The 27343-nt window shown below is 41.6% G+C and overlaps 1 protein-coding gene across 8 annotated transcripts in view; it reads left to right on the plus strand.

Annotated features, from left to right (window-relative positions):
- Positions 1-27343, plus strand: part of ASTN1 (astrotactin 1) — a 651398-nt gene that overhangs the window by 353244 nt on the left and 270811 nt on the right. For all 8 annotated transcript variants that reach the window (XM_073643365.1, XM_073643361.1, XM_073643368.1 and 5 more), the window contains 2 exons: positions 7554-7950; positions 26201-26374. In XM_073643365.1, the coding sequence (XP_073499466.1) occupies positions 7554-7950; positions 26201-26374 (571 nt within the window). The remainder of the gene's footprint in view (positions 1-7553; positions 7951-26200; positions 26375-27343) is intronic.

The following is a 27343-nucleotide window of genomic DNA, read 5'->3' on the forward strand; positions in this document are numbered from 1 at the left end:
TTTTCCTCACTGTTCAATTCCGATAAACACATGAACTTTTTTTTGTGTATCAAATCTTAGAATGCAATGGGAAATCTAATCACATTGCAACCTTTATTTAATGAAATCCCTTAATTGACCCTCATTTACTTACCAGATATCTTTCTTATTCCTGTGCCGGCACTCGGCACTTCTCCAGAATTCCATGTCTCCGTTTTGTATTTGCCTGTCATCTTTCTCTGTCTGATACAAGTGCACCATCACCGAATGCTGCCCAGGAGAAGACCCAAGGGACTCAAACCTCTTCTCGTGAACTGAACTCTAACTCTTTCTTTGCATTGCACACATGTTATGTTAAAAGCCAGGACATCACGACAAGCCCGTTACAACCTTTTTCTTACGGGATATGAACAGTCCAGGGACACCATGGATAGTGCGATATTCAATGACCTCCTCCTGGGCAGCAATCATCAGTGATCTTATGAGCAGTAACAGACAGTGGCAGAAGAGCACTTAGGCTATTGATGTCCTGTGTCTTACCAAACCACCAGGAACGTAGCATGACTTCACTTTACCCTCTTATCTTGTTGGTTGTCATTAGCTTTCGTAATATATATATTAAAGCTTCCAGTAAGATGAACTATTTCCTACCAGGGTGGCATGGAGAAGTACTTTAAGGAGAAATTCAGAGGTGTGGTGATGCTGAGTATCGAAGAAGGGGTTTAGAGTGCTCCGTGGGTTGCTTGCTCTTGATGTTGCCTTTCTTGAGTGCTGTAGAGGACACTAAATTATAATGTGCAGCAAATGGATCAATTTTCTTCACTTTCATTCCACTTGTGTGAGTAAAGGCATAGCAGTATCTTCTTGACTACACGGCACCAAGGGCACATAGGCAATTGAATGCACATCATTGTCAATTTTTATTAACTCCATCAATACCATCATTCTCCATGTACTGAGCTCTCTGGCATATTTTCCTCATTACATTTTTTTTCCTGATTTAATTCCTCAGCACAAAAGGATCTCATCCTCTTCGCTTTCCTTCCCCAACCCCCCACCCCTCGTTCTCTCCCTACTATATTATTATACAGGAACAACCTCTATTTTAGCTATAATTTTCTTTTGATATGAAAGCAGCCCATTTCAGCCCAGACTATCCAGCCATTACTGCTGACAGCACAGAAACCTATTTGGAGGAAGAATATAATTATGGAAACATTATATTGGTGTAAACAATTTTTAAATATCCACTTATCATAGAGCGAGAGCTGTTTTCAGCACCACCCTCAGTGGACAGCTCCGGCACTCACAAACCCGTTTAATGGCAATCTTTTACTATTTCTTCCATGCAATTAAATGATATCTTATTTTTAATTAAACTACCAAAACGACTTTTGGATTCGGAGCTTAATGCACTAAAAATAGCTTTGTCTGAACATAAACCATGCCAAACCCTATCAGATCATCGCTTCTTCAGAATTGGGCTACTGCTCGCTGCAGGGTCAGATGTGAAACAGTTTTTTTTTTTTAATAACAAATCTTAAATCTGATCCAGATTGCTAATCAGCTGTGTTTATTGTGTCATACATCTCAAAGGAACAAAGAACACAAGCCTTGCCGACTCTCTCTTAATGCACTTAGCTGTTAACTATGCTGCTATCCACAGACAAAACTTCCAGGGCAAAAGCATGAGTAAAGGTCCACTTAGACAGGCTGATAATCGGGAAGAAGAGCTTCTAGAAAATTTTCATTATCAACCTGTTTAAACAGGAAGACAATCACCTTAACAATGAGCAAAATGCTCGAATGTCCGATAAGATGGTTTTAAAGGGAATCTGTCACCAGGTTATTGCCACCTAATTTGAGAGCAGCATAATGTAGAGTCAGATAGCCTGATTCCTGTGATGTGTCACTTACTGGGCTGCTTGCTTTAGTTTTGTTAAAATAACTGTTTTATCAACAGGAGATTATCATTAGAGGACCTGCTGCATGGTATCCCAACCACGCCCCCATCACTGATTGGCAGCTTTCTGTGTTCACTGTGAAAGCTGCCAATCAGTGGTGTGGGCAGGACTATACAGAACTCAGCATTTAGAGAACTGCTAGTTGTGCAGCAGAGAAAATAGGGATTTTATCAAAATGACAGCAAGTAGCCCAGTAAGTGAGACATCACTGGAATCAGGGTCTTCGTTCTTGCATTATGCTGCTGTCATATTAGGGGTCAGAAATCTTGGGAGAGATTCCCTTTAAGCAAGTTTAAAACATTCACTGTACATTGTCTTGTCTAAAGACTTGATATGCTGCTGATAAAATAATGTTCTGTGCGCACAAAATGATCGTATAAATGCTAATTCTGTGTGGTAGGACTTTGTCGGACAGACTAAAAAAGTCGTTAACCAACCACTGATTGGCTTGCATGTACTCAATCGGCCGTTTGTTTAGCGTTCAGCCTTCGGCAGGTGTGACTGTGCCTTAAAAAGTTCCTAAATGATCATGCATTATTTATAGTATTGGTTTTCTCAAATAGTCAGGGGAATCTTTGTGCCTCCAAGGCTCCAGGGAAGTGGGGTAACTTGCAGCTCGCGTGCCCCAATGCAAAATCCCAATAGGGCCGCCGACTATTGCAGGTCTTTAATATTAATAGTCTTTCCATGTGGGCCAAAGAGACCTTTTGGGCCATCTAAGCTCCGGAGCCCCAGTACGATTGCACAAAGAGACCTTTTGGGCCATCTAAGCTCCGGAGCCCCGTACGATTGCAACCCCTGCAACTATTTATAGTTATGCCCCTGCTCCAGGGCCCTTGTCTATACACAACCTATGTACTCCTTATACTTAATCTCATGCTGCTACAGATCTGTCCTTCCTTACCTTTTTTCTTGGCTTGAGATATCCAGAGAAAAGTGACATGAGATGACCGGCTTTGAAAACAAAAATTGTCTTACTCTACTGGGCGGTTTTTATGTTATAAGTGTCTGCTTGAGAATGTATTGAATTTGTATTGTGAAAAATGTGAAGTCCTTAAAGCACCACTCCAGCAATTTTATTTAGCTTTCCTCTGTAGTGGTGTCATTAATTTAATTTTCCTGCCCGTGGTATTATACTCACCAGCAACCATCTGTTATCGGTGCCGCTCTGGTCCTCTTCTGCAGGTTGAGACCTGCCGGATCTCTCCAGTGATTTGCCAGATTAAGGCTCTCATAGACTTACATTGAGAACTTGTGACCTTTAGCTCTGACTTCCGATCAGTCAGAGGTTGCAATTATAAGATGGCAGAAAGGGACCTGAACGGCGTCGAGAAGAGCAGAAGACAGGGGCTGCTAAGTATATTACTAAGGTCTGGGATCTTACGTTAGTGGCACAACTCTAGCACTGAAATAAATTTAAAAAAAAGTACTGGAGTGGAGCATTAATGAATTTTTCAGTATTCCAAGGGTGGACACATTCCTTCACTGTTTGCAAATCAAAATTTCCATATTTCTACCTAAGATGATTTTGTATTGCTCCCTCTAGTGTTATTCATGCAATATGTGTCTATGTGAGAATGTGTTGAATCTGTACTGTAAAAATTGTCTTTTAATGGGTTCTCTTATCTTCATAAATGGGAAAAATTGAAAAGGTTCTTGTAAAAACAAGCAACTTTGCAATTTACCACTTATTGAAAATCCTCTCCGTTCTCAAGAATTTTAATATTATAGTTAATTGCTCATTGCCAAGATGACTGGCCACTGTGGTGGCTCATCTCTTAGGCAAGGAGTTCAGTGTTTGCAAGCTCTACTCTATAGAGTTTGTAAGTGCTGCTTTGAAGCTGGCTGGATTGCTTGACCTGGCCAACTTCAATGGCCCTGCACTCCTAAAATGCTGCAGAGGCAAAGTTGCTTTTGCTTGCAGAATTGGACAGTATACAGTTTGGACCAGAGACTCAGCCAAGTCGCTGGTCCGAGCTATAAGTCTTTAGGAAATAGTCCAGGATACAGAGGAGAGGTAGTCTCATGAAGATAGAAAATGCAATAACCCCTTTAGGCTGTAATCACATTGCATGCCATGCTGTGGCTCATATCTACAGCAGCTCTGTGTCGCAGTGGTCTTTCCACCGTTTCCCTCTGCTATTCCTTAATCTTTCTGGGAAACAGTGCAGAAGCCAGATGGTATTGTGGATGAAACAGTAGATCTTCCAGGTGATACAGCCATTTTCCTGCAAGATTAAAGGGGTTGTCCGGGACCATGGGCATACCCAGGATGAAAACTAGGGGGGGCAAGCCATGGTCACAGATACCGAAGAGAAATATATATATATATAGTACATTGCAAAGATTTCACTTCTTACATTACATGAGCGATATCTATTGTAAATTCCACAATAGCTCAGAAACCGGCGAATCGCTCCACATAGTATACTGGCCCCCATAAAATGCCCCATACAGGATACTGGTCCCCATACAATGCTCCATACAGGATACTGGCCCCCATATAACACTCCATACAGAATACTGGCTCCCATATAACGCTCCATACAGGATACTGGCCCCCATATAACGCTCCATGCAGAATACTGGCCCCCATATAACGCTCCATGCAGGATACTGGCCCCCATATAACGCTCCATGCAGGATACTGGCCCCCATATAACGCTCCATACAGAATACTGGCCTCCATATAACGCTCCATACAGAATGCTGGCTCCCATATAACGCTCCATACAGGATACTGGCCCCCATATAATGCTCCATACAGAATACTGGCCCCCATATAACGCTCCATACAGAATACTGGCCACCATATAACGCTCCATGCAGGATACTGGCCCCCATATAACGCTCCATGCAGGATACTGGCCCCCATATAACGCTCCATACAGAATACTGGCCTCCATATAACGCTCCATACAGAATGCTGGCTCCCATATAACGCTCCATACAGGCTACTGGCCCCCATATAATGCTCCATACAGAATACTGGCCCCCATATAACTCTCCATACAGGATACAGGCCCCAATATAATGCTCTATACAGAATACTGGCCCCCATAAAATGCTCCATACAGAATAATGGCCCCCATATAACGCTCCATACAGGATACTGGCCCCAATATAATGCTCCATACAGAATACTGGCCCCCATAAAATGCTCCATACAGAATTCTGGCCCCCATATAATGCTCCATACGGAATACTGGCCCCCATATAACGCTCCATACATGATACTGGCCCCCATATAACGCTCCATACAGAATACTGGCCCCTATATAACGCTCCATGCTGGATACTGGCCCCCATATAACGCTCCATGCAGGATACTGGCCCCCATATAACGCTCCATACAGAATACTGGCCCCCATATAACGCTTCATGCAGGCTGTTCCCCACACATAATGCCTCATGCAGGCTGTTCCCCCCACATAATGCCCCACGCAGGCTGTTCCCCCCACATAATGCCCCACGCAGGCTGCTCCCCCCACATAATGCCCCATGCAGGCTGTTCCCCCCCTTATAATGCCCCATGCAGGATGGCACACACACCCCCTTCCTTATAATGCCCCATGCAGGATGTCACACACCCCCCTCCCTTATAATGCCCCATGCAGGATGTCACCCCCCCTCCCTTATATTGCCCCATGCAGGGTGTCACACACATCCCCCTCCCTTATAATGCCGCATGCAGGATGTCACACACCCCTCCTCCCTTATAATGCCCCATGCAGGATGTCACTCCCCCTCATAATGCCCCATGCAGGATGTCACCCCCCCCTTATAATGCCCCATGCAGGATGTCACCCCCCCTTATAATGCCCCATGCAGGATGTCATACCCCCCTCCCTTATAAAGCCCCATGCAGGATGTCACCCCCCCTTATAATGCCCCATGCAGGATGTCACTCCCCCCCCTTATACTGCCCCATGCAGGATGTCACTCCCCCCCCTTATACTGCCCCATGAAGGATGTCACCCCCCCCTTATAATGCCCCATGCAGGATGTCACACACCCCCACCTCACCCCCCTCCCTTATATTGCCACAGGCCTCCATACAATAAAAAAAAAAATCAAATACTCACCTCACTTCTCACCTGCTGCCACTGCTCTGGACTCCAGCGTCACCGGCCTCATCCCGCTCTGCGCTGTGACTGCTCAGGGGAGAGCGCGATGTAAAGACGTCACCGCGCCCTCTGACCTGAGACGTCACAGTGCAGCAGCCATGGAGGATGCAGGAGCTGCTGCGGAGGCACGGGGAGGGGTAAGTATTGTGCCGGGTGCCGGGGCCCTGAGCAAGCGGGGGCTGACGGTGAGGGGCCCCCCCGCCTGCTCAGGGCCCCGGCATTTGCCCGGGTGCTGACGCCGGCCCTGGTGTGCGGCATGCGTCCCTGCTTCTAGGGGGGGGCAGCTGCCCACCCCTGCCCCACGGTGGGTACGCCCATGTCCGGGACTTTAACATTGATGGTCTATCCTTAAAATGGGTCATCAATGTCTGATCGGTAGGAGTGCAATTCACGGCACCCCCACGATCAACTGTTCCTGGTGTCGGCAGTGGCCAGAGCTGCACGGCACAGCTTCATCGACTGAATAGTGGCCGCGGTCGGTTACTGCACATCCATCCCCTATTGATTTGAATAGGGAGCAGATGTGCAGTACCCGGCCGTGACCACTTTACAGTCAGCGGAGCTGTGTATCTCGGTAACTGAGCAGTTCCTTACACCGCCGACACTGGGAACAGCTGAGCGGTGGGGGTGCCAGGTGTCGCACCACCACCAATCAAACATTGATGACCTATCCTAAGGCCATCTATGTTAAAGTCCCTTTAAGTGATTATGCAGTGAAGCATTGGCACAGAGCTGACACAGCATGACCACAGCTAGTGAACGCAGCCTTAACTAAATTTGCAGTTTGGTAAGGGTAGACAAATTTGCGCCTCACAGCTGAACTAAATTTTCATATTTATAGAAAGGTTAAATTATTTGCAGTCAATTTGCATCAGTATGCACATGAAGAAGTTAACAAGATTGGATATTTTTTTCTGCAGGGTATATAAACAGGAGCTAATATCTTGTTTTCGTGCACACAGCTGCTTTTGTCATGTTAGCTGCACTCCAGAAAGATATACTTTTTCCAAAATTGATTTTTAGGAGTGCATGCCTAAACTTGCATTTTTATTTTGAAGGGAAGGGAATGAAATATAATGTACGATAGCTGAAAGCAAAATGTGCTGCTATAATGTAAGCAGCTTCTCTCCTTGCAGATGTACCATAAAATTCTCCCATTGTTAATTCAATGTAAACACCCACTAGATAGCGGATAGCGAATGGTTTGGCTATTCCAGAGAGCTAATTTAACATCTAATGCACAAATAAAGTGATATGATAATATTTCTCGTACAAGCAGACTTTACTTGATCTTCTATTATTCAGATTCATTCTATCCGGATATCAAAAGATTTCCATATACTCATATTATGCAAAACATGATCTTAAGCATTCGGTTATTGTGTTTGTCCTCTTTGTCTCTACCTAGGCTGTTTGCATTGGATTTATTTCTTTCCTAATGTAATTCTTCGTATCTTTTTTTTTCTTCTCCACATTGTAATAGGGTGGAATGATTGCTCTCCTGCTGTGTATCCTGTGCCTTCTCCTTATTTTATATACTAGACGACGGTGGTGCAAGAGGAGACGTGCACCCCAGCCGCAGAAGAGTGCAAGTGCAGAAGCTGCCAATGAGATCCACTACATCCCTTCCGTGCTTATTGGAGGTGGTCATGGACGAGAGAGTCTTCGCAACGCACGAGGACAGTCTACTCATCCGGGTGGTACCCTTGGAATTCGTGAAACCCCCATCCTTGATGGCTATGAATACGATGTCACTGAGCTTCGTCATCATCTCCAACGGGAGTGCATGAATGGTGGGGAAGATTTTGGAAGCCAGGTGTCCCGTACACTGGACTCCCTTCATGGATGCAATGATAAGAACACCATGGACCTCACTCCTGGTGTGTTTTCAGTGAAAGAAACCATTTCAAAGCTAACAAATCTCTTGAGATCTCTAGAGATTTGGTTGCTTGTACTTGTGTCCATGTTTAATGTATCATGATTACAGATGTGTCCTTCCTTACCTTTCCTACAAACTAGAGATGAGCAAATCTTTTCAAATTTTAATTCGTTAGGTCCATCGAATTTCTTCCAAAATTTTTTTTTTTGGCAAATCGATTTGTAGCGAAAAGCAAGTACTCAAACTGTCCTGAAAAGACAAGTACAAGGGTAGACATAAGTATCCAGAAGAGCTGGTAGCTGACAGAACTCATGTAAGTGGATACAAGTCCAGACACACCAATAAACTCACTTGGAAATGTTCAAGCATATATACAGGTAGACAGCGTCCAATCCAGGGTGTTCAATCAAATGTGAAGTTTATTCCGCCATAAATATGCAAGACAAGTACAAGGGTAGGGTAAGAGGACTGTTTTCTCTCCATCTGAGAAAAATGGCTCTATTATGCTGATCAGAGTTGGATCTATTTTTCTCAGAGGTGGAGAGAAAAATAAGTTTCTCCACCTTCTCCATTATGTCAGTCAGTGACAATCGGACCACACTTGGAAGTCATCCGAATGTGGTCCAATGTTTTCCATGGACCCATAGACTTTCATTGTCGATTTTGATGTTCCACTCGGATCACTAGGTCAGAGAAATAAATTGGACATTTGCAAGCCCCATAGAATAACATGAATCAAAACCATAGATAGCACTCGTCTGATTTAAAAGGTGATGTGGAAACCCTTCTTCTTTCTTAGGGAGAGCTTTGGAATAGACAGCAAAGGGTCTTCACATTGCCAGTGAGATTCAAATTAAAATAATTCATCGATGAAGAGAGGGAGACAAAATACATGCGACATGCATTGTCAGCAGGTAGAGTCTGTCTGAGGCAGCTAAGACTCACCATATTTATTAGCTAGACAGAGCGGAACTACAACCGTTACATGCAACTGAACAGGAAACCGAAATAGACTATCAGTGATAACACACTTCCCGTGGCCCAACGTAAAACCTTCTTGTCAGGAAACTCACAGGAAACCAGTATCTTCGTCCGACATTCCATGATGCAAGTTTAGCTGCAAAGACTACAGACATAGAAAAGCATATAATATATATAAATATATAAAATATTAACCATAACAACGGTCATGTGCACGGTCCCTAACAGCGAGGTCACCTAGGAATGTATACGATTAATTTCAAGCTCTTTAATACAAACACATCCTTAATAATGTCAAAGTTACCTCAACATATATGACTATGGGTAAACAGATGGTAACTGTTCTTCACCTCTGTGCTGTCGCACACTATCCGTAATGTTTATTCAGTGTTTCATGGCTTTTTATCCCTATCTCTATTGCTGTGGCAGTCTCTTACAATGCAGACTCATCTTAAAATGACTGCTGGATTCCCTGCCTCGGCTTCTATATAGGCTACCTTTTATTCCCTCCAGATTGGCCAACCCAGCTACACCCCCAAGGTCATTTGAGCCTTTTCTGCTTCATAAGATCTTCTACAATGTGTAAAATGGCAATTGAATTGAATAGCGGATTGCTCGAATATGCCAGGTTTAGCAAATTTCTTAAAATTTGTCAGGAATTTGATTTGCTCATCTCTACTCTCAGCATATCCTGAGTTAAGTGGCATGACCAGCCTAAAAAAACAACAACATGATTTTACAAAACTCTGTTGGGATATGCTTGTACTATATGTGTGTCCACCCTAAAGTTGTGATGTAGATTACGGCCCATTGAGGGTTTTGCTAACGTGTCCTGACAATGTAATGAATTTGGATCAGAAATAATTTAAACTCTTGATGAAATTTGTGGAAAGGTAAAAGCAGACACATCTGTACAGTATGTTCAGTAAATTACCAGTAGTTGTCTTCTCGGTGGGAAAAGCAGCTGGTGTCTAGTAGTATAATATATTCTTGTCGTGAGCAGTTCAAAATATTTGAAGCAAAAATTGGAATATACAGGTACTTCATTTTTTAATTCAGCACCAATCCCAAGTCATAGATTATTGATCTTCTGCCTCCAGCATGATGAAGTGTCATGAGTCTGGAGCAGTGGACGTAATGTTACCAATGAAGCCAGCGATTGTCTGCTTTGGCCATAGGAGGGCAGTGACCCATACAATGTGTTTCCATGCACATAAGCCTATCTTTACAGCTCAGCTCCCTTAGGGACTGCTCATATCGACATGTTTGCATTGATGGAGTACTCTAGAAAAGAGAGAAAAAATCAGCTCGCCCAAAGTAAGATATTCCGTATGAACGGAACATTGTAGCATGGCAAGTATGCTTGTAAGAGGAAGAGAAAATCCAGCAAAGAGGGAATTCTTTAAAATGTAGAAGTTTATTCCAAATTCTTTAAAATCCAATCCAGAACCTCAGACGCGTTTCAGACTTAGTCTTTATTCAATCAAGTCTGAAACCCGTCTGTAGTTCACTATGCTGGATTAGATTTTAATGAATTTGGAATAAACTTCTACAGTACATTTTAAAAGATTCCCTCTTTGCTGGATTTTCTTTCCTCTTACTCTAGAAAAGCTCCTGGTATGCACAATAGAGAAGTCCAAAGAGGTCAAATAGGCAGAAAGAGGATAAAAAAGTGTTCTTTTGGACCCCTATACCAGTATATTTCAAAGTACCATAACCATTGTATTAAATAACATAGCAAACCTTGCTTGTCCATTCCATGGAGTGCAGTAAAAAGTCACATGCTTCGCAATGTTTGCTTTTTTAACATGAGAGCCAATAAGTAATGGATGATCCTCTACGGCATGGAAGACATCATTTATACCTACAAGCCAGGAAAAGCTCCCTACAAATCCAGTCCAGGACATCCTGACAGGTGCCTTAAAGCGCCATCCATCCCCGATATAATGGCATCTGTTTAACGGATTCCTTTTGAGCTGTCCATGGTCTTTCCATGTCATATCCATTGGAAGGATGTCATTGTTGCAGATGGGTGATGAGTGTGATGGATACAACATACAGTGGCACCCGTCACCCATTAGCTATAATGGGGTCCATTTAACTGATATGTCATGTAAAGCTCATGGGCAGGTCAAGAGTTATCCATTAAACAGATCCCATTATACTGTGGGTGGATGGATGGCATTGTAAGGCATCTGTGGCAGGCTCCTGCTCTGTGTAAGTGGGGAACTTTTTCTTAAATATGTATTAAATGGAGAAAAAAATGTGATGTGAACAGGGTCTTGGTTCTGATGATCTTCATGAGTGATCGGAGTTAAACGCCCACTGATTAAACATTAATGGCCAATCCTTAGGACACGCCGTCAATATTTTCATCCAAGAAAAGTCCTTTAAAAGTAAAGTAGGACTCTATTTTTTGCTATTTGACATAAAAGAATTGTTTTTTTAGAGAATGAAGGAAAGATTTGCTCTTTAGTACCTCTCCTCGTTGGAAGTGCTGTGTGTCATGTAATGCTTTGCAGAGAAGCCGTCACTTAGAATAGAAGGAGCGATGCTATTTTCCAAAACACTTTTGGAAAGATAAGTGTGTGCTGCTTTTTTTTTGTGTGGCGCTTTTACCACTCCTATAAAAGCAGAATATTTTTTCCTCTATCTAGAGGAGTGCTTCTGTCGTCAAAGTGCTCCTCGTTCTACTTAAAATGCATGCCCCAGAGGCATCATTACATGTGTGATTCTTCAGCCCCCAGTTCCATCAATAATAGAAAAAAAAAGAAAAGAAGACAAAAAAGAAGAAAGTTTAGAAAAAAAATTATTACATTTTACTTAGATTGTTTGACGGCAGAAGGTTATGTCAATGTTTTCGACAATCCTCATATCATAGAGTTATAAATATGGGGATGATCTCATGAAAGTAAAATCTATAGTTTATAGTTAGAATTGAAGATAATTATGTGTCTTCATCCCGTATCTGAAGAACCTTTAAGGACTTTTCCCAAAGTAATACGCTATCCCCTATCGATAAGATAAGATTACTGGGGGTTCCAGTGGTCAAACCTCAAGCGATCAGCGAGACATCCCCTAATATCAGAGCTCTGGAACCCGAAAAGCAGATTCCGCACTATTCATTGTTTATGGGACTGCCTGCGAAAACCGAGGGCTGCACCCCAGTGATCAGAAAGTTATCACATATATCCCATCAATGGGGATAAGTTTTTTTTTTTAAGTTTCTATATATTAGCAAAGGACTCTTAAAGTTCTCATGAAAGCAACATATTCTTAAACAGAAAATAGATTAACTATTTGTTCAAATTCAGGAAGTTTGTATTTTATGGAGGCCATTGATCAACTTTGTAATACATGTGTGGATCCGTCTCAGTGAGAGCAACTCTTTGGCTCATTGAGGGGCGAGAAGAACCCCACACTGGGATGTTTAAATGCCCAATAGGAAGACTTTACAGAAAGTCTCTTGCCATCAAATCAAATGAAATCCAATGATAGTTTATTTCTAACCACTTTTTTCAATATATTTTCTTTAACCCTGGGTGACAAGTGACTATGTGCTCCTGCCTGTTAATGAACAGTGGAGTAACTTGATATATATTTAAAAGTTTGTATCATAGAATTAATAGCCCCTGATTGCTGCAATATTTCCAACCTTGCAACTGTCCATGATCCAGTAGGAGAGTCCATAATTGGGAGCTGCCCGGGAAAAAATGGCTATTTCTTGATTGCAGCTCTCCAGCACGGTGATATCTCTTCTTCTTGTTCAGTTTTTCCTTCTCTGACTCAAGACTTTGTGTCTGTGTTCTGTAGATTCATTGATAAACTCTTTGCTTTTCCTATGATTTGATCCTCCCCGGGAAAACTCTACATGCTGTTCTTCTTTATAGGCACATTGTACTAGTACATAGAAATACAGATCTGTGTTACAGTACACCTCTATATACTACTAACTTACTAAATATACCTACAGTATATTCACCTCCATTATCAACTATCACTCCAGTGGCATCACTCGGATGTCCTTCGTCAATTTTTGCAAATTTCCTGCAGCAAGGGAGATGTGTACATGTACGGAATGTGATCACTGGGGCCAGTTATTGGCTGCAGTGGTCACACGAAGCATGTATGAAGGCATGTCATATCAGCAGGATACACAGTAAACTTAGACTCGAGGAGAACACTGGAATGGATGCACTGGAGTGACAGGGAATTAAAGATTTGAGTTTAGTCTATTTTTTTTATTATTTAACCCATTGCCTGTTCACTGCAACTCTTTTTATAAAAAAAACTAATTAAAAAAAATGTGTTTATAACTTAAAGGGTATGGCCACTTGATTGGGACAATGTCCATTTTACATGCCATTTTCAAACTAAGGTGAGCAAAAAAGAAAAATGGAACTTTTGTATATTATAGCCAGCCACATATCATGATGATTTTAGGTGATTGCAATATGTATGGAAATGTCCAAGACAAACTGAAAGAGAAACCAATGTTTTAATTTTTTTTTTAAAAATATATATTTTATTAGAGAAATCTGCCTTTTTCGCCTCCTGGACTGATATTTCATTCTCAAAAATCTCAGCTGACGGGTAAAATCTGTCTTCAGTGAATACAGAATTTCCTATTACTGTAATAGGACATGACAGTTGGTGCTCATAAAGCTCTATGGTGAACTGTTATTTCAGGAGAATTTGGAGCAGAATAGAATTTTAAAAGCTCTGCTACTTTCTATCTCAGTAATTGGGAAATCTGTCTTTATTGAGTACAGATTTTACCCATGAGTTGAGAGTGAAAGATCAATCCAGGAGGAGAAAGAAGTAGATTTCTCTGATTAAGATATACTACAAAGTTACTTATTTTCATGTGGACTATTGATTTATGAAATAAAAATTAAAACCAAGGTTACTTTTTTATTAAATATATTCCCATGCATAAATCCAGTGGCTGCAGTGATAGCTGTTGTACTGCTCTCTAAGGGATCTAAATGCACGTTGGCACTTAATGCACCAGATTTTGCATTGAGCCTCAGATCTATAAAAATGATTGGGTCAATGGGAAATGGATAAATGACAACATATTTCTCCATTGGATTTATTCAAGGGCAAAGAGTAGCAAACACCAGCAGCATATGAATGCCCTGTAAGTACAGTACGTACATTACATCTCCATTCTTCAATAATTTAATCTACAGTTTTAGTGTTCTTTATCCGCATACAATATTAAACAGCTTTATGCGGAGAATGCATTATGGCAAGTATACAAGTGTAGCCTCCCAATTATTGAAGCTGCCATGTACAGGAGGTGAAAGCTGAGCCTTAGAAATAGCAGATGTTAGTCTTGATGAGATGCAAATGATGTGATAATGAGTCCTAAGCGTACCCCTTTCATTGACATATACAGGTGTTAATGCCGAAGAATAGCATCACACTTGTAATTCTGCGCATCAGTAAATCTGAACCTTCTAATGTCTCAGGTATTTGTGCAGTGCACACATATCTGTGTGTAGAATAAAAAGAATAAATTACCCCCTGGAGCATAATTAGGTTACAAATGATCCAGTATTGTTTTTAAATTAATAATTGATTTTATCATATATTAATTATGCATGAGGTTTCTCTTAAATTTTTAGCCAAATGGAGGAAAATAGGGATAAAAGACTTTCTTTGGTTACCATATAAGTAGAATTAAAATTTAAAGGGATTGTTCACTAAGTTTATTTTAATAGATGTGCTGGAGATAAAATTGTATTAATATATACGCATTACAGATTCTCATGTTTGCTTGTTAGTACATGCTTCCTCAGGGACTACACAGTTCTACTAGTGTCATAATGACTGAGGAAGGAAGGGCATGTGACCAGCATGTGATCAGCCTCCCCCAATTGAAAAGCATTACACGTGAGAAAGCTGTTTATCAATTGGAGGAGGCTGATCACATGCTGGTCACATGTTCCTCCAACGGTAGTCATTTTGAGCTGTGTAGTCCTTGAAGAAAACAGGAAGAGAACATGTACTTATGTTTGCGCAACTGCTACGAAATCATGTCCTTGGTATATTTGATAAAATAAAGATGAAGTGGACGAGCCCTTTCAGGAAGAAAAAAATGTGACGTGAAAAATATTTGAATGGTGGCACAGAGACTTTATGGCTCTTTACCATGGATCTCTACACTCTGTGTGTCGGCATAAAGTGAATTTAGTAATGTTCCAAGTGAGATCCAACAAAATATACCTTCATGTCTCTACATTAAAGCTGACCCAAATGCAGGTACATTGTAGCCAGGCCTCATGGCAACATATTTCTTCTTTATACATCTTGGAGATTGTGGGGAGCTTTAAAGGGGTTGTCCAGGATATTAGCATTGATGGCCTCCTTAGGAGAGATCATCAATGTCTGATCAGTTGGGATGTGACACCCGGCACCTTCGCTGATCAGCTATTCCCGGTGTCAGCGACGACAGGAACTGCTCAGTTATGGAGCTGCACAACACAGCTCCTTCGACGGAATAGTGGCCATGATCGGGTACTGCAATCCACTTCTTTTTGATTTGAATAGGGGTGGATGTGCAGTACCCGGCCACAGCCACTATAAAGTCGAAGGAGCTGTGATGTGCCGCTCCGCAACTGAGCAATTCCGGCCTCTGTCGACACAAGGAAGAGCTGATCAGCAGGGGAGCCAGGTGTCGCACCCCTCACCTATCAGACATAGATGACCTATCCTAAGGATAGAAAATCAATGTTAAAGTCCCTGTGGGGTTTCTACTCACTTGGGTGCGTCGGGAGGCAAACAGGAAGCGTTTTCATTTAAATATCCATGATGGTTTATTGCGTCATAAGCCAGCCAAAAGCAAAAGGAAGACAGAGAGCCTTCAGAGCAGACAAAACAAAGTAAACAGCCCTTTAAGCAAAGTCTCTGGCTAGCCAGTCCTATGGGCACACAGGCTAGATAGCATCCAGTACACAGGCTCAGTCTGGAGATGACAGCACACATGAGGTATTCTCCCTCCAAACACACCCCATGTGCCAAACAACGGCCTCCATTATAACCTGTTAACCACACCCAGAGATGAAGTATTTGGGTAGCTAGACCCGCCCATCTCTCCAACTACCCATAACCCGGTCCCAGATGCACCAAACCGTCCTCTCAGTGCTTACGTGCACTAGATCAACATTCCCGGATTGCATCACAAAGAACAGCGATCTCTGTGATACATACCTCCCATCAACTATGTGTCCGTTAGCCACCTTACATCCCGGACAGTCCCTTTAAAGGGTTATTTTAAATCATTAGATGTTATAGGATAGATAATAACTGCCAATCCTGAGAACAAGATCTGAAATTGCCCATCAGAATATAGGGTTGACTGGACATGCACAACACAGCTCAATTCTTTCTCTATGGGACTGCTGGAGATAGCCGAGTACAAAGCTTTGCTTTTTTTGCTAGTCGTATGGAGAATGAATGGAGCGGAGGTGCGCATATCCGCCCAACACTATATTATATACACTAGAACAGCGGTCAGACCCCCATGATCAGCTTAATTAAGCATAGCTTGGTTAACACTATGGATAAAACATGGGAGTAACTCTTGAATATGTGCATGAGGCTTGGGAAACATTCTTGACAACAGAGAAAGGAATAAAGTCAGATTGGAAAAAAATCAGGCAACTGAGGGAGATAGAGACAAATCGTAAAATCAAAGAATGCAGAATCTGAGAACGAAAGAACAATTATGAAACAGTGATTAAAGGGAATCTATCACAAGGTTTTTGCCAACTAATTGGAGAGCAGCATGATGTAGAGACAGAGACCTTTATTCCAACGATATGGAACTTTCAGGGCTATTTGCTGTAGTTTTGATGAAATAAAAGTTTTATAAGCAGGAGATTATCACAGGAGGACTAGTAAACTTCTTGCCATGTAGTCTTCCTTATTCATGAGCTGGGTATACCACTGATTGGCAGCTTTCGGCCAATTCAAAGTGTACATAGAAAGCTGCCAATCAGTGATGGTTATACAGAGCTCGGCATTCAGAGAATTGCTAGATCTGCAGCAGAGAAAACTCTAATTTATCAAAACTGCAATTAGCAGCCAAGTAAGTTATACATCACTGGAATCAGGGTCTCTGCCCCCATTCATGCTGCTCTCAGATGGGGAAGCAAAAATCTAGTGAGAGATTTCCTTTAAGAAATTGTGATTGTCAAACATTGCATAGAAGAAAAAAACAGCTTATGTCCCCAAAAACAGCATCATTCCTATCAGTAGATTTTGTCTGATATTCTGTTTTATTCCATTTTAAGGCCACTGAATAGTTTCCTACGTCTTGGATGTGTGGGAGGCTAAACTTTTGTATTATATCTTGTTTATCACAATGAAATAGCATTTCTTAGGACTGCAGAGAACACTGTTAGCCTAGAAGTGGAAACAGACGGGATTTCTACGAAATATCACATTGTACCCAGTCCTCCTACCTTCTCCACCTACTTACTGTACATTGCTGGTGTTACGGAGCACAGGCTCCCAGCACTGCTAAAATGTGCTGTAATTTAGTGTGAATGAAAGTCTGATTAGCAAATAACAGTTTTGTCTCCACAATATTATTCTGTATGGAAACTCTTTAGAACAATGCTGTGTAATACTTGTTTCAGCAAAATGTATGTTATCAGGAAAAAGGAACCTGCTACTTCTTCTAAGATTTGCCACACAGTTTTTCAGAGTCCCTAAGTGCAAGCTTTCCTCCTGCTGAAGAGTAACTGAGAATTTATAATGTCTGTGTCACGCCAGCAGGTGGCGTACGTAGTTCATGGACCCACTGTGCCACGGGGCCGGGCTTGCCTGGGAGGGGCATAGCTAGGTGGCTACTTGGTGTTCACCACTGGAGGTTGAGTCAGGCTTGAGCTGCAGGTAGCTGCCAGGTACTACTCCTAGGCAGTCCCTGGTACTGCAGTTGCTGACCCTAGGGGGCGGGTTCGCTGGATGGGAACACAGGAATGGAGTCGCTGGCCGGCAGGATACGGAGACTGATAGACAGTTCGAACAGCATGGGGTTCAGGGATAAGTTCTCGGTCAGACACATGGGTCTCAGGAAATGGTTCAGGTACAGCCTTAGCGGCTACAGGGTTCAGGTACCGCCTTAGCGGCTACAGGATTCAGGTACCGCCTTAGCGGCTACAGGGTTCAGGTACTGCCTTAGCAGCTTCAGGGTCACGTATAAACTACACAGACTACAGGGATGATACTGAATAAGGAATTTACTATAATAGACTAGGGATGGCTGACCTGGCAACATACAGTTGTACACACGCTACCACTAAGTAACTAAGTAACTATTTGCTGGGGGCATCTTTGCAGGTGTGCACGCTGCCCCGTTAAGAGCAGGGGAGCTCACTAGGCACACCACTGGAAGCCTGTGCGGCGTGCACAAGAGACGGAGGCTGAGGACATTGCTGCGGCTGGGGCATTGAGTATGGCAGTGTCCCCACATGGAGGAAGAAGGGGAACCGGCAATAGGTGTTACAGTCTGCACAGTTCTTGAGTGCCTTAAAAGACTTATTCCCACCTTCATAAATGGATATTTTCGAATAGTACTTGTAAATACAAGCAATTTTGCAATTTACTGGTAGTCAATTTTTGTAGCCATTCATAAGATATTAAAGAAATTGTCCACAACTTTTTATTTTCCCCCCAATGTATTCAGCAGGTGCCCATAAGGGTTTTTGTAATTACCTTTATTTGTCCTTTTTGCCTGTGAGCGGCGGTTCCGCGGGTCGCTCACAGGCATCACGTGACCCCCCGCTGATGTCACGTCAAGTGAGGTGTGACATCAGTGACGCAGTCCCCGCGGTTGATGCTGGGCTGTAGGCAGGGTTTCTCCATGCGTGACACACAGCATCCACCGCGCACTTTCCCAATGAATGAGGAGAGGGAAGGTGTATGGTGGATGCTGGGTGTGACATGTGGGGTAACCCCACCCACAACCCAGCATCCACTGTGAGTACCCCCTGCTGCAGCCAGAACTTGACGTTACATCAGCGGATGTGAGAGCCAGCTGTAGCCGGGGGTCACGTGATGCCTGTGAGTGGCCAGTGATAGCGCCGCTGACAGGCAAAAAGGGCAACTAAAGGTAATTACAAAAACCCTTATGGGCACGGGCTGAATGCATTGGGGGGGATAATAAAAAGCTGTGGACAACGCCTTTAACACTTTTCTTTTGTTTACTGCTCTTTGCCTTGAGACTGACCACCCCTGCTAGACAGGAGAATATGAGTATTGCTTACAAGCTCAATTCTATTAAGCCAGTAAGCAGTATATTGAAACTTGCTAGGATTGCTGAAGTGTGCCAGTACCTTCAAATTCCAGCCAGATTCAGCGCAATACTTACGAGCAGTGGTCGGTCTCCTAGGCAATGTGCTGTAAACAAAAGAAAAGTGTGAATATCTCAAGAACGGATGCAAATTTTAATGAAAAGTAAATTGCAAAATTGCTTTTTATTTACAAGCATTATTCGAAAACATATATTTATGTAGATGAGAATAACCCTTTAACCACTAAAAGTAATGCTGTTGCTGTTGTGGAGGCTTTAGCTCTCTGGTAGTTGCTTGGACATGCACGGACACCAGGTTTTAATATCAAAGCAAAATAAAGTTTATTGTTCTTCATAAACTTTTGAGATACAAAAAATAAACATAGCTTTCTTCAGCATAAATTAATAAAAACAGTCCCTTCTTTGGATAAGGCAAACTAAATCAAATGGTCTCACCAACTTGGTGTCACAGAAATCTCTCAGTCTATAACACAGACTATCCACTAGCTATCTCTTTCTCCAGTCTCAGCACAACTACTTCTCCCTGACCTAGTCCAGCTGCCTTTTATTAGGCCTGTAAGACCTGAACTGGAGTATGAGAGCAACCTTTCCCACCCAAGCTCTTTTGGTCACTCCTAAATCCCGGACCCAAAATCCAGACAAAATAAAACCACCTCAGTAACCTATTGTAACTGACGCTCTTATTCCATGACTTACATCACCGGGACCAGCCACCTCGGTGACAAATACCTGCCATCCAGGATGTTACCTGCTGCATTCTTGCACTGTACAGATTGTAACTCAACTATAAAAATGATTCCTATTTTGTAGTAATCAAAGTTTTGAAGTCATGATTCTAGAGATATGGACCTTTTTTATTTTTAAGTTATTTACAAGGGGTCGTTGCTCACAGATTAATACTGCAGGGCAGACTAAAAACATACCCCTGAGGAACGCTTAAGCACTGCCCCCTTGATAACCACCATAAAATTAGCAGGAAATATAAAGGCCTATATCTCTGGAACTGTGGCTGACTTAAAAAAGGAGAAAATTGAATACTCGGAAGCAGCGGGAATAAAGTAAGAACGAAAAGAGATCACTTTTTACCTGGTTACATGTCCTCTTTAAGTGAAAAAAATGGCCTCAGAGGGTGTCTGAAAAAGAAAAGAAAAGATAAAGAAAACTAATTAAAAAGTTGAAGGAGTTTTTACAATCAGCTTTAGTTCTACGTAACCTTTTTAAAGAAAATTCAAGGTGTTACGTTTACTTGTATTTTCTTTTATTATGGAGTGAAATGTCTTCTTACATGACTTTGCATCAATCTTAATACTTAGTGATAAAGTTGACTTTGTATTTGAATTTTAGTATTATGCATTTTTGGCAGATTGTCTTTACTTTCATGAACACATAGAAGTGATTGTGTATGGCGCTGGTTGTCAGGTAAACTGCACCATTAGGCCGCCCCCTCGGTGGTATCAGACTGATAAAGCGTGGGTTTATTGTAGTCATTAGGAGAGGACAGATGCTGCTCACCTTCTCTTTTGCATTTTGCGTCTTCTAGATTCTTCACTTCTGTCAAGATCTAAATGACAAGACAGTGCAAAGGGAATTACTTTCCACAACAGCTCTGTAACCTTGAGCCGCCGCTCCATTGTTTCTCCGTAGCCATTTATCTCAGTGCTGAGCGCAGAACTCGGAGAAATAAAGACTCACTTTTTTTTAATATTACCCCCTTTACCCGTTTTCAGTAGATCTAATATAAGATTCATTCAACCATTTTATCAGTTTGCAAATGCAGTCACGCTCCATCGGATTAGGAAAGAAATTGAATATCTATCCCAAAACACAGCCGTGCATTGTTACAAATATGTGCCAACATAAAAGTACCGCTACTTGTGAAGATCATGGCACCGTGTGCATACATAGCAATTCCCAAAATCACCATTGTTATAATTAGTATCATTATTGGAATCTCCCCTAACAGAAGTCTGAATTCTAGTAATAATGTGCCTGCTGCGGGGAACTTTAATATTCATGTACTTTACCCCCTGCAGATGCATCAGCCACCAATGCGCAGGCGCCATTTATATTAGTACCGCAGTCAGTGTTTTCCATAATGTCCATAGGGCATTTGCCCTTCTTACTGCTCCGTAGAATCATCTCTATATTCTAAATGGAGAAAAAATAGTAAAAATCAAAATATGAAAATATGAGGCTATCTATAGTGTATATCTATTTCTTGTATCTCTTCTGTATATGTTTATCATAGTCAGTCTTTTGGGTAGTAGACTATCAGCATGGCACATCTAGAATTAGCAATTTTTGCCCACTCTTCCTTGCAGCAGCGCTCCGAATCTGTCAGATTATGAAAGCATCTCCTTTGTACAGTGTCCTCTTCATGTCACCCACAGTTTCAGGTGTGGTCTCTTGTTGAGCCATTCTAAAACTTTGATCTTCTTCTGGCAAACCCATTCTTTTGTTAATTTGGAGGTACGCTTAGGGTCGTTGTTGTGGTGAAAGGTGAAATTCCTTTTCATCTTCAGCTTTTTAGCAGAAGACTGAAGATTTTGTTGCAAAATTGACTGATATTTGGAACTGTTCACAATTCCCTCCACCTTGAAAAAAACATCAGTTGCAGTTGCCAAAAAAAAATCCCCAAAGCATAATGCTGCCTCTACCATGCTTGACTGTGGGTATGATGTACTTTTGGTGATGTACAGTGATGATGGTTTTGAGTCAAACATACCTTTTGTAATTATGGCTGAAAAGTTCACCCTTAATCTTATCAGACCATAGAACATTTTCCCACATGCTTTTGGCAGACTTGATGGAGGTTTTAGCAAAACATAGCCAGGCGTGGATGTTTTTCTTTGTAAGAAAAGGCTTCCATTCTACGCCACAGATCAGACATATGAAGAATACAGAAGATTGTTGTCACATGCATTATACAACTAGTATTTCTCAGAAATTCCTGCATCTCCTTTAATGTTGTTGTAGGCTTCTTGGCAGCCTCTCAAACCAATTTTCTTCTTGTCTTTTCATCAATTTTTAGGGATGTCCATTTCTAGGTAATGTTACTGTTAGGCCAAACTTAAGCCACTTTGTGGTGACCGTCTTCAGTGTTCCATAGTTTATCTAATGCCTTGAAATTTTTTTGTACTTTTTTCCTGACTAATAACTTTCAACCATGAGATGCCTTTGCTGTTTTGTAAGCTGTTTACAAGCCATGGCTTGTTCTGTAAAATGCAACTCAGAAGAATCATACTAGAACAGCGAAACTTTATATGGGGTTAATAAAAATCACTGTAAATGATGTCAGATGTGTACTGACTACTTTTTAACATGAGTTTAAAGGGACTGTCCACTACTCGGACAACCCTTTCTCGATTACTAAATTGCCCCCATTTAAAATAATAATAGCTATATTCACGTCCGGTGCAGACGTTGCTCCAGCAATGTCAGTGCCTGGTATCCCGGAGATTGTGTAACACAAGATAGGCAATCAGCATCAGCTTCACTCTCATCTTCTTTGGATCAAACTATCACCAGGAAGAAGTGAGTGCTGCTGGTCTTTGACTTCCTCACATTCGAAGGAGGTGAGAGTGAAGCAGACAATCAGTTTTTTTGTGGGACAGTCTGTTATAAAGCTTTCCCAGATTCCTGAACATCGGACGTGCCCAGTAGCCGTGCCAGGGATTACATTGCACTATAACTGGGCAGATCAGTCTTTTTCCATGCTGAGTGGGTCACTCTCGTGAGGAACCATAATGATACATTCTGACTTGACAGAAGAGGACAAGTAAAGGTCTTGTATTTGCTGATTATTTTATGGATACTGTATACTGTAAGCTCTTCATTTTTACTGCTTCTTTATTTATAGCCTTTATATATTTTGCAATAAACTAATTTTCCAAAACGTGAGATTCCCCTAACAAATTTTAGTTTTGCGCTAGCATGTTGGATTCCTGACACCATCCACAGCTTTGTTCATTAGTGTTACTTTTGCATATCTGATTAGGCATTCTCGTTAGGTTGCTACAATTACTACCTGCTGGGCTGACAGTCTCTTGGAACACAATTGAATTTTCCTGCATGCATCCTTGTGCTGCAGCGTAGCTATAAATTATGTTGTCATTTCAAATGTCCTTGAGTAAAGCGAAGACCAATGTGAACCTGGTCCATACAACTGGTAAGGCTTTGTTCACACAGAGTTTTTGGAGGGTTTTTTTTGAGTATATCCGTTCCAAGATACACCTCAAAGACGTCTTCAAACATACTTGTGGAAAAAACAAAATTGTATTGGAAATCCACTTAAGGCCACGGCCCCACTATCAGTATTTGGTCAGTATTCAGTCAGTATTTTTTCTCAGGAGTGGGAGCCAAAACCAGGAGTGGGTGATAAATGCAGAATTGGTTACTTGTTTCTATTATACCTTTTCTCTGATTGTTCCTCACCTGGTTTTGGCTCCCACTCCTGAGAAAAAATACTGACCGAATACTGACCAAATACAGTCATATGAAAAAGTTTGGGCACCCCTATTAATCTTAAGCTTAATGTTCTATAAAAATTGGTGTTTTTTCAACAGCTATTTCAGTTTGATATATGTAATAACTGTTGGATACAGTAATGTTTCTGCCTTGAAATGAGGTTCATTGTACTAACAGAAAATGTGCAATCTGCATTCAAACAAAATTTGACAGGTGCATAAGTATGGGCACCTCACCAGAAAAGTGACATTAATAGTTAGTAGATCCTCCTTTTGCAAAAATAACAGCCTCTAGTCGCTTCCTGTAGCTTTTAATGAGTTCCTGGATCCTGGATGAAGGTATTTTTGACCATTCCTCTTTACAAAACAATTCCAGTTCAGTTAAGTTTGATGGTCGCCGAGCATGGACAGCCCTCTTCAAATGATCCCACAGATGTTCAATGATATTCAGGTCTGGGGACTGGGATGGCCATTCCAGAACATTGTAGTTGTTCCTCTGCATGAATGCCTGAGTAGATTTGGAGCGGTGTTTTGGATCATTGTCTTGCTGAAAGATCCATCCACTTTGTAACTTCATATTTATCACTGATTCTTGAACACTATTGTCAAGAATCTGCTGATACTGAGTGGAATCCATGCGTCCCTCAACTTTAACAAGATTCCCAGTGCCAGCATTGACCACACAGCCCCAAAGCATGATGGAACCTCCACCAAATTTTACTGTGGGTAGCAAGTGTTTTTCTTGGAATGCTGTGTTTTTTTGCCACCATGCATAACGCCTTTTTGTATGACCAAATAACTCAATCTTGATTTCATCAGTCCACAGGACCTTCTTCCAAAAAGAAATTGGCTTCTCCAAATGTGCTTTTGCATACCTCAGCCAACTCTGTTTGTGGCGTGCTTGCAGAAACGGCTTCTTTCGCATCACTCTCCCATACAGCTTCTCCTTGTGCAAAGTGCCTTGTATAGTTGACCGATGCACAGTGACACCATCTGCAGCAAGTTGATGCTGCAGCTCTCTGGAGGTGGTCTGAGGATTGTCCTTGACTGATCTCACCATTTTTCTTCTCTGCCTTTCTGATGTTTTTCTTGGCCTGCCACTTCTGGCCTTAACAAGAACTGTCCCTGTGTTCTTCCATTTCCTTACTATGTTCCTCACAGTGGAAACTGACAGGTTAAATCTCTGAGACAGCTTTTTGTATGCTTCCCCTGAACAACTATGTTGAATAATCTTTGTTTTCAGATCATTTGACAGTTGTTTTGAGGAGCACATGATGCCACTCTTCAGAGGAGATTCAAACAGGAGAACAACTTGCAAGTGGCCACTTTAAGTAGCTTTTCTCATGATTGCATACACCTGGCTATAAAGTTCAAAGCTCCATGAGGTTACAAAACCAAAAAAAGTGCTTTAGTAAGTCAGTAAAAAGTAGGTAGGAGTATTTAAAACAAGAAAATGATAAGGGTGCCCATACTTATGCACCTTTCAAATTTTGTTTGAATGCAGATTGCACATTTTCTGTTAGTACAATAAACCTCATTTCAAGGCAGAAACATCACTGTGTCCAACAGTTATTACATATATCAAACTGAAATAGCTGTTGCAAAAACACCAATTTTTATAAAACATTAAGCTTAAGATTAATAGGGGTGCCCAAACTTTTTCATATGACTGTACTGATAGTGGGGACGTGGCCTTACTGTTCATATCAGGACTTTTTTTTTTTCTTGAAGAGGTTTTAAAAGGCATCTGGTGGAAAAGAGTGCACGTCATTTCCTTAAAGCTGATTCTGATGGAATCTGCTCCAATCTGGGCACTGTCCGACCAAAAGGCTCCAAAGAATGCTTCAGGAAAAAAAAACTCTTTTCAAATGCATCAAAACTTGTTAAAAAAATGCTTCAATTAAAGAACAAATAATTAAATAAAACCCAAAAGGTCATTTCGAGAATAGGTTTGCGCTTGCAAAATTTGTCACTGTTGAACCTGATCCATATCAATGAGAACCTTGTCCATGTAACACACAAAGTTTTTGAAGGAGTTCTTTTGAGCAGATCCGCTCAAAAATACTCCTTAAAGACTACTTCAAAACTTTAGGGAAAAAAATAAACAAATTTGTATTGGAAATCCACTTTACTGTTATATCAGGAGGTTTTTTTTAGTTTTTCTTCTTGAAGAGGTTTTGAATGGCATCTGGTGGAAAAAAAGTGGATGTCATCTTTTTGAAGCTGATTCTGATGGAATTTGCTCCAAACTGTCCAACCGAAAGGCTCCGAAAAAAACTTCCCAGGAAAAAACTCTTCCCAAATGCATCAAAGACGTCTTCATAAAAGTTTCAGTGAAAGAAAAACTCATTAAAACAAAAACAAAAAGGGTATTAACAGAATAAGTATGCATGTAAAAAAATTAGTAATTTTTGAAAGTCTAAAAAATAAAAACAGCCTGAAATGCTAATGATTGTCTTTTTGTCCTTCTCTTCCAGTCTTTGCATTGAACTCTGCGTCTTCGGGAGGCGATAACGCCAAGATGTCTCTGATGAGCAAGTACAAGGAAAGCATGATCTCTAACAATCCGGGGGACCCCAACAACCAGCCCACCACCCTGCTGTCACACGGTGCCTCCATCCAACATAAAAGAATCAACAGCAAGTCGCGAGGTGCCTGCGTGTGAGAGAGTCTGCGTGGGTGTATTTCTTCCATTGCGTAAATGCCTGTTTTTGCTAATTAATTTCACCACGTATGTTGAGTTAAGGGCAGGAAAAAAAAATCCGTGTGAATGCAATACATATTTGTTATAGCCTTTACAAAAAAAATCTGTGTGTATTTCCATATAATCCGTATGTAGAGCTTTGTCTGTGCTCATGTGTTTACTATATAAATGTAAGTTTACCAGATATCTGCCATTAGCAGGAGACTTTTATTAGAGGCCGCCCGTCTGTTCTTGTGCCTAAGGTTGCATTAATAAACCAAGTTTATTTCAACCTATTTTGTGTGCCTTCGTTAGTATATCATAACTATAACTGTAAGAAGCAAAGTCAAGATGTATGGCTCATATCTGTCTTCTGTATGGTGAGCGAAGCCGACGGCAGATTACTGATCCCTTGTATCTTATTAAGTCAATGGCAGGGATCATTGAGCCCTATGAGATATCTTTCATTAATTTCTACTTTATTAACACCTTGTAGGCCATTTGTAGATAAATAACGATTGAGTTTGAGTCTTTATGGTTGGGTTTTAATTACATCTTCCAATAGAGAAGCCACACAAGGCTGCACCAGTACAACATCACGGAAAACAATGGGTTAGATTAGATTTATTAATCCTTGTCCAATTTTAGTTTGTCTAACTTAAAGGCCCCGTCACACTTAGCGATGCTACAGCGATCCCGACAATGATACGACCTGGCAAGGATCGTTGCTGCGTCGCTATGTGGTCGCTGGTGAGCTGTCAAACAGGCAGGCTCACCAACAATCAGGGGAGCAGCGACATCGTGGAAAGAATCTTTCCACGATGTCCTGCTCCTGGTTACCAGCCTGCTGAAGCAGGAGCAGGCTGGTAACCATGATAAACATCGGGTTACTAGGGGCACACGTGCCCCTAGTAGCCCGCTGTTTATCATGGTTACC

This window comes from Phyllobates terribilis, unplaced genomic scaffold, assembly GCF_046119375.1.
Source record: "Phyllobates terribilis strain yellow unplaced genomic scaffold, ASM4611937v1 Scaffold_8__6_contigs__length_399053987, whole genome shotgun sequence".
Lineage (NCBI taxonomy): Eukaryota > Metazoa > Chordata > Amphibia > Anura > Dendrobatidae > Phyllobates > Phyllobates terribilis.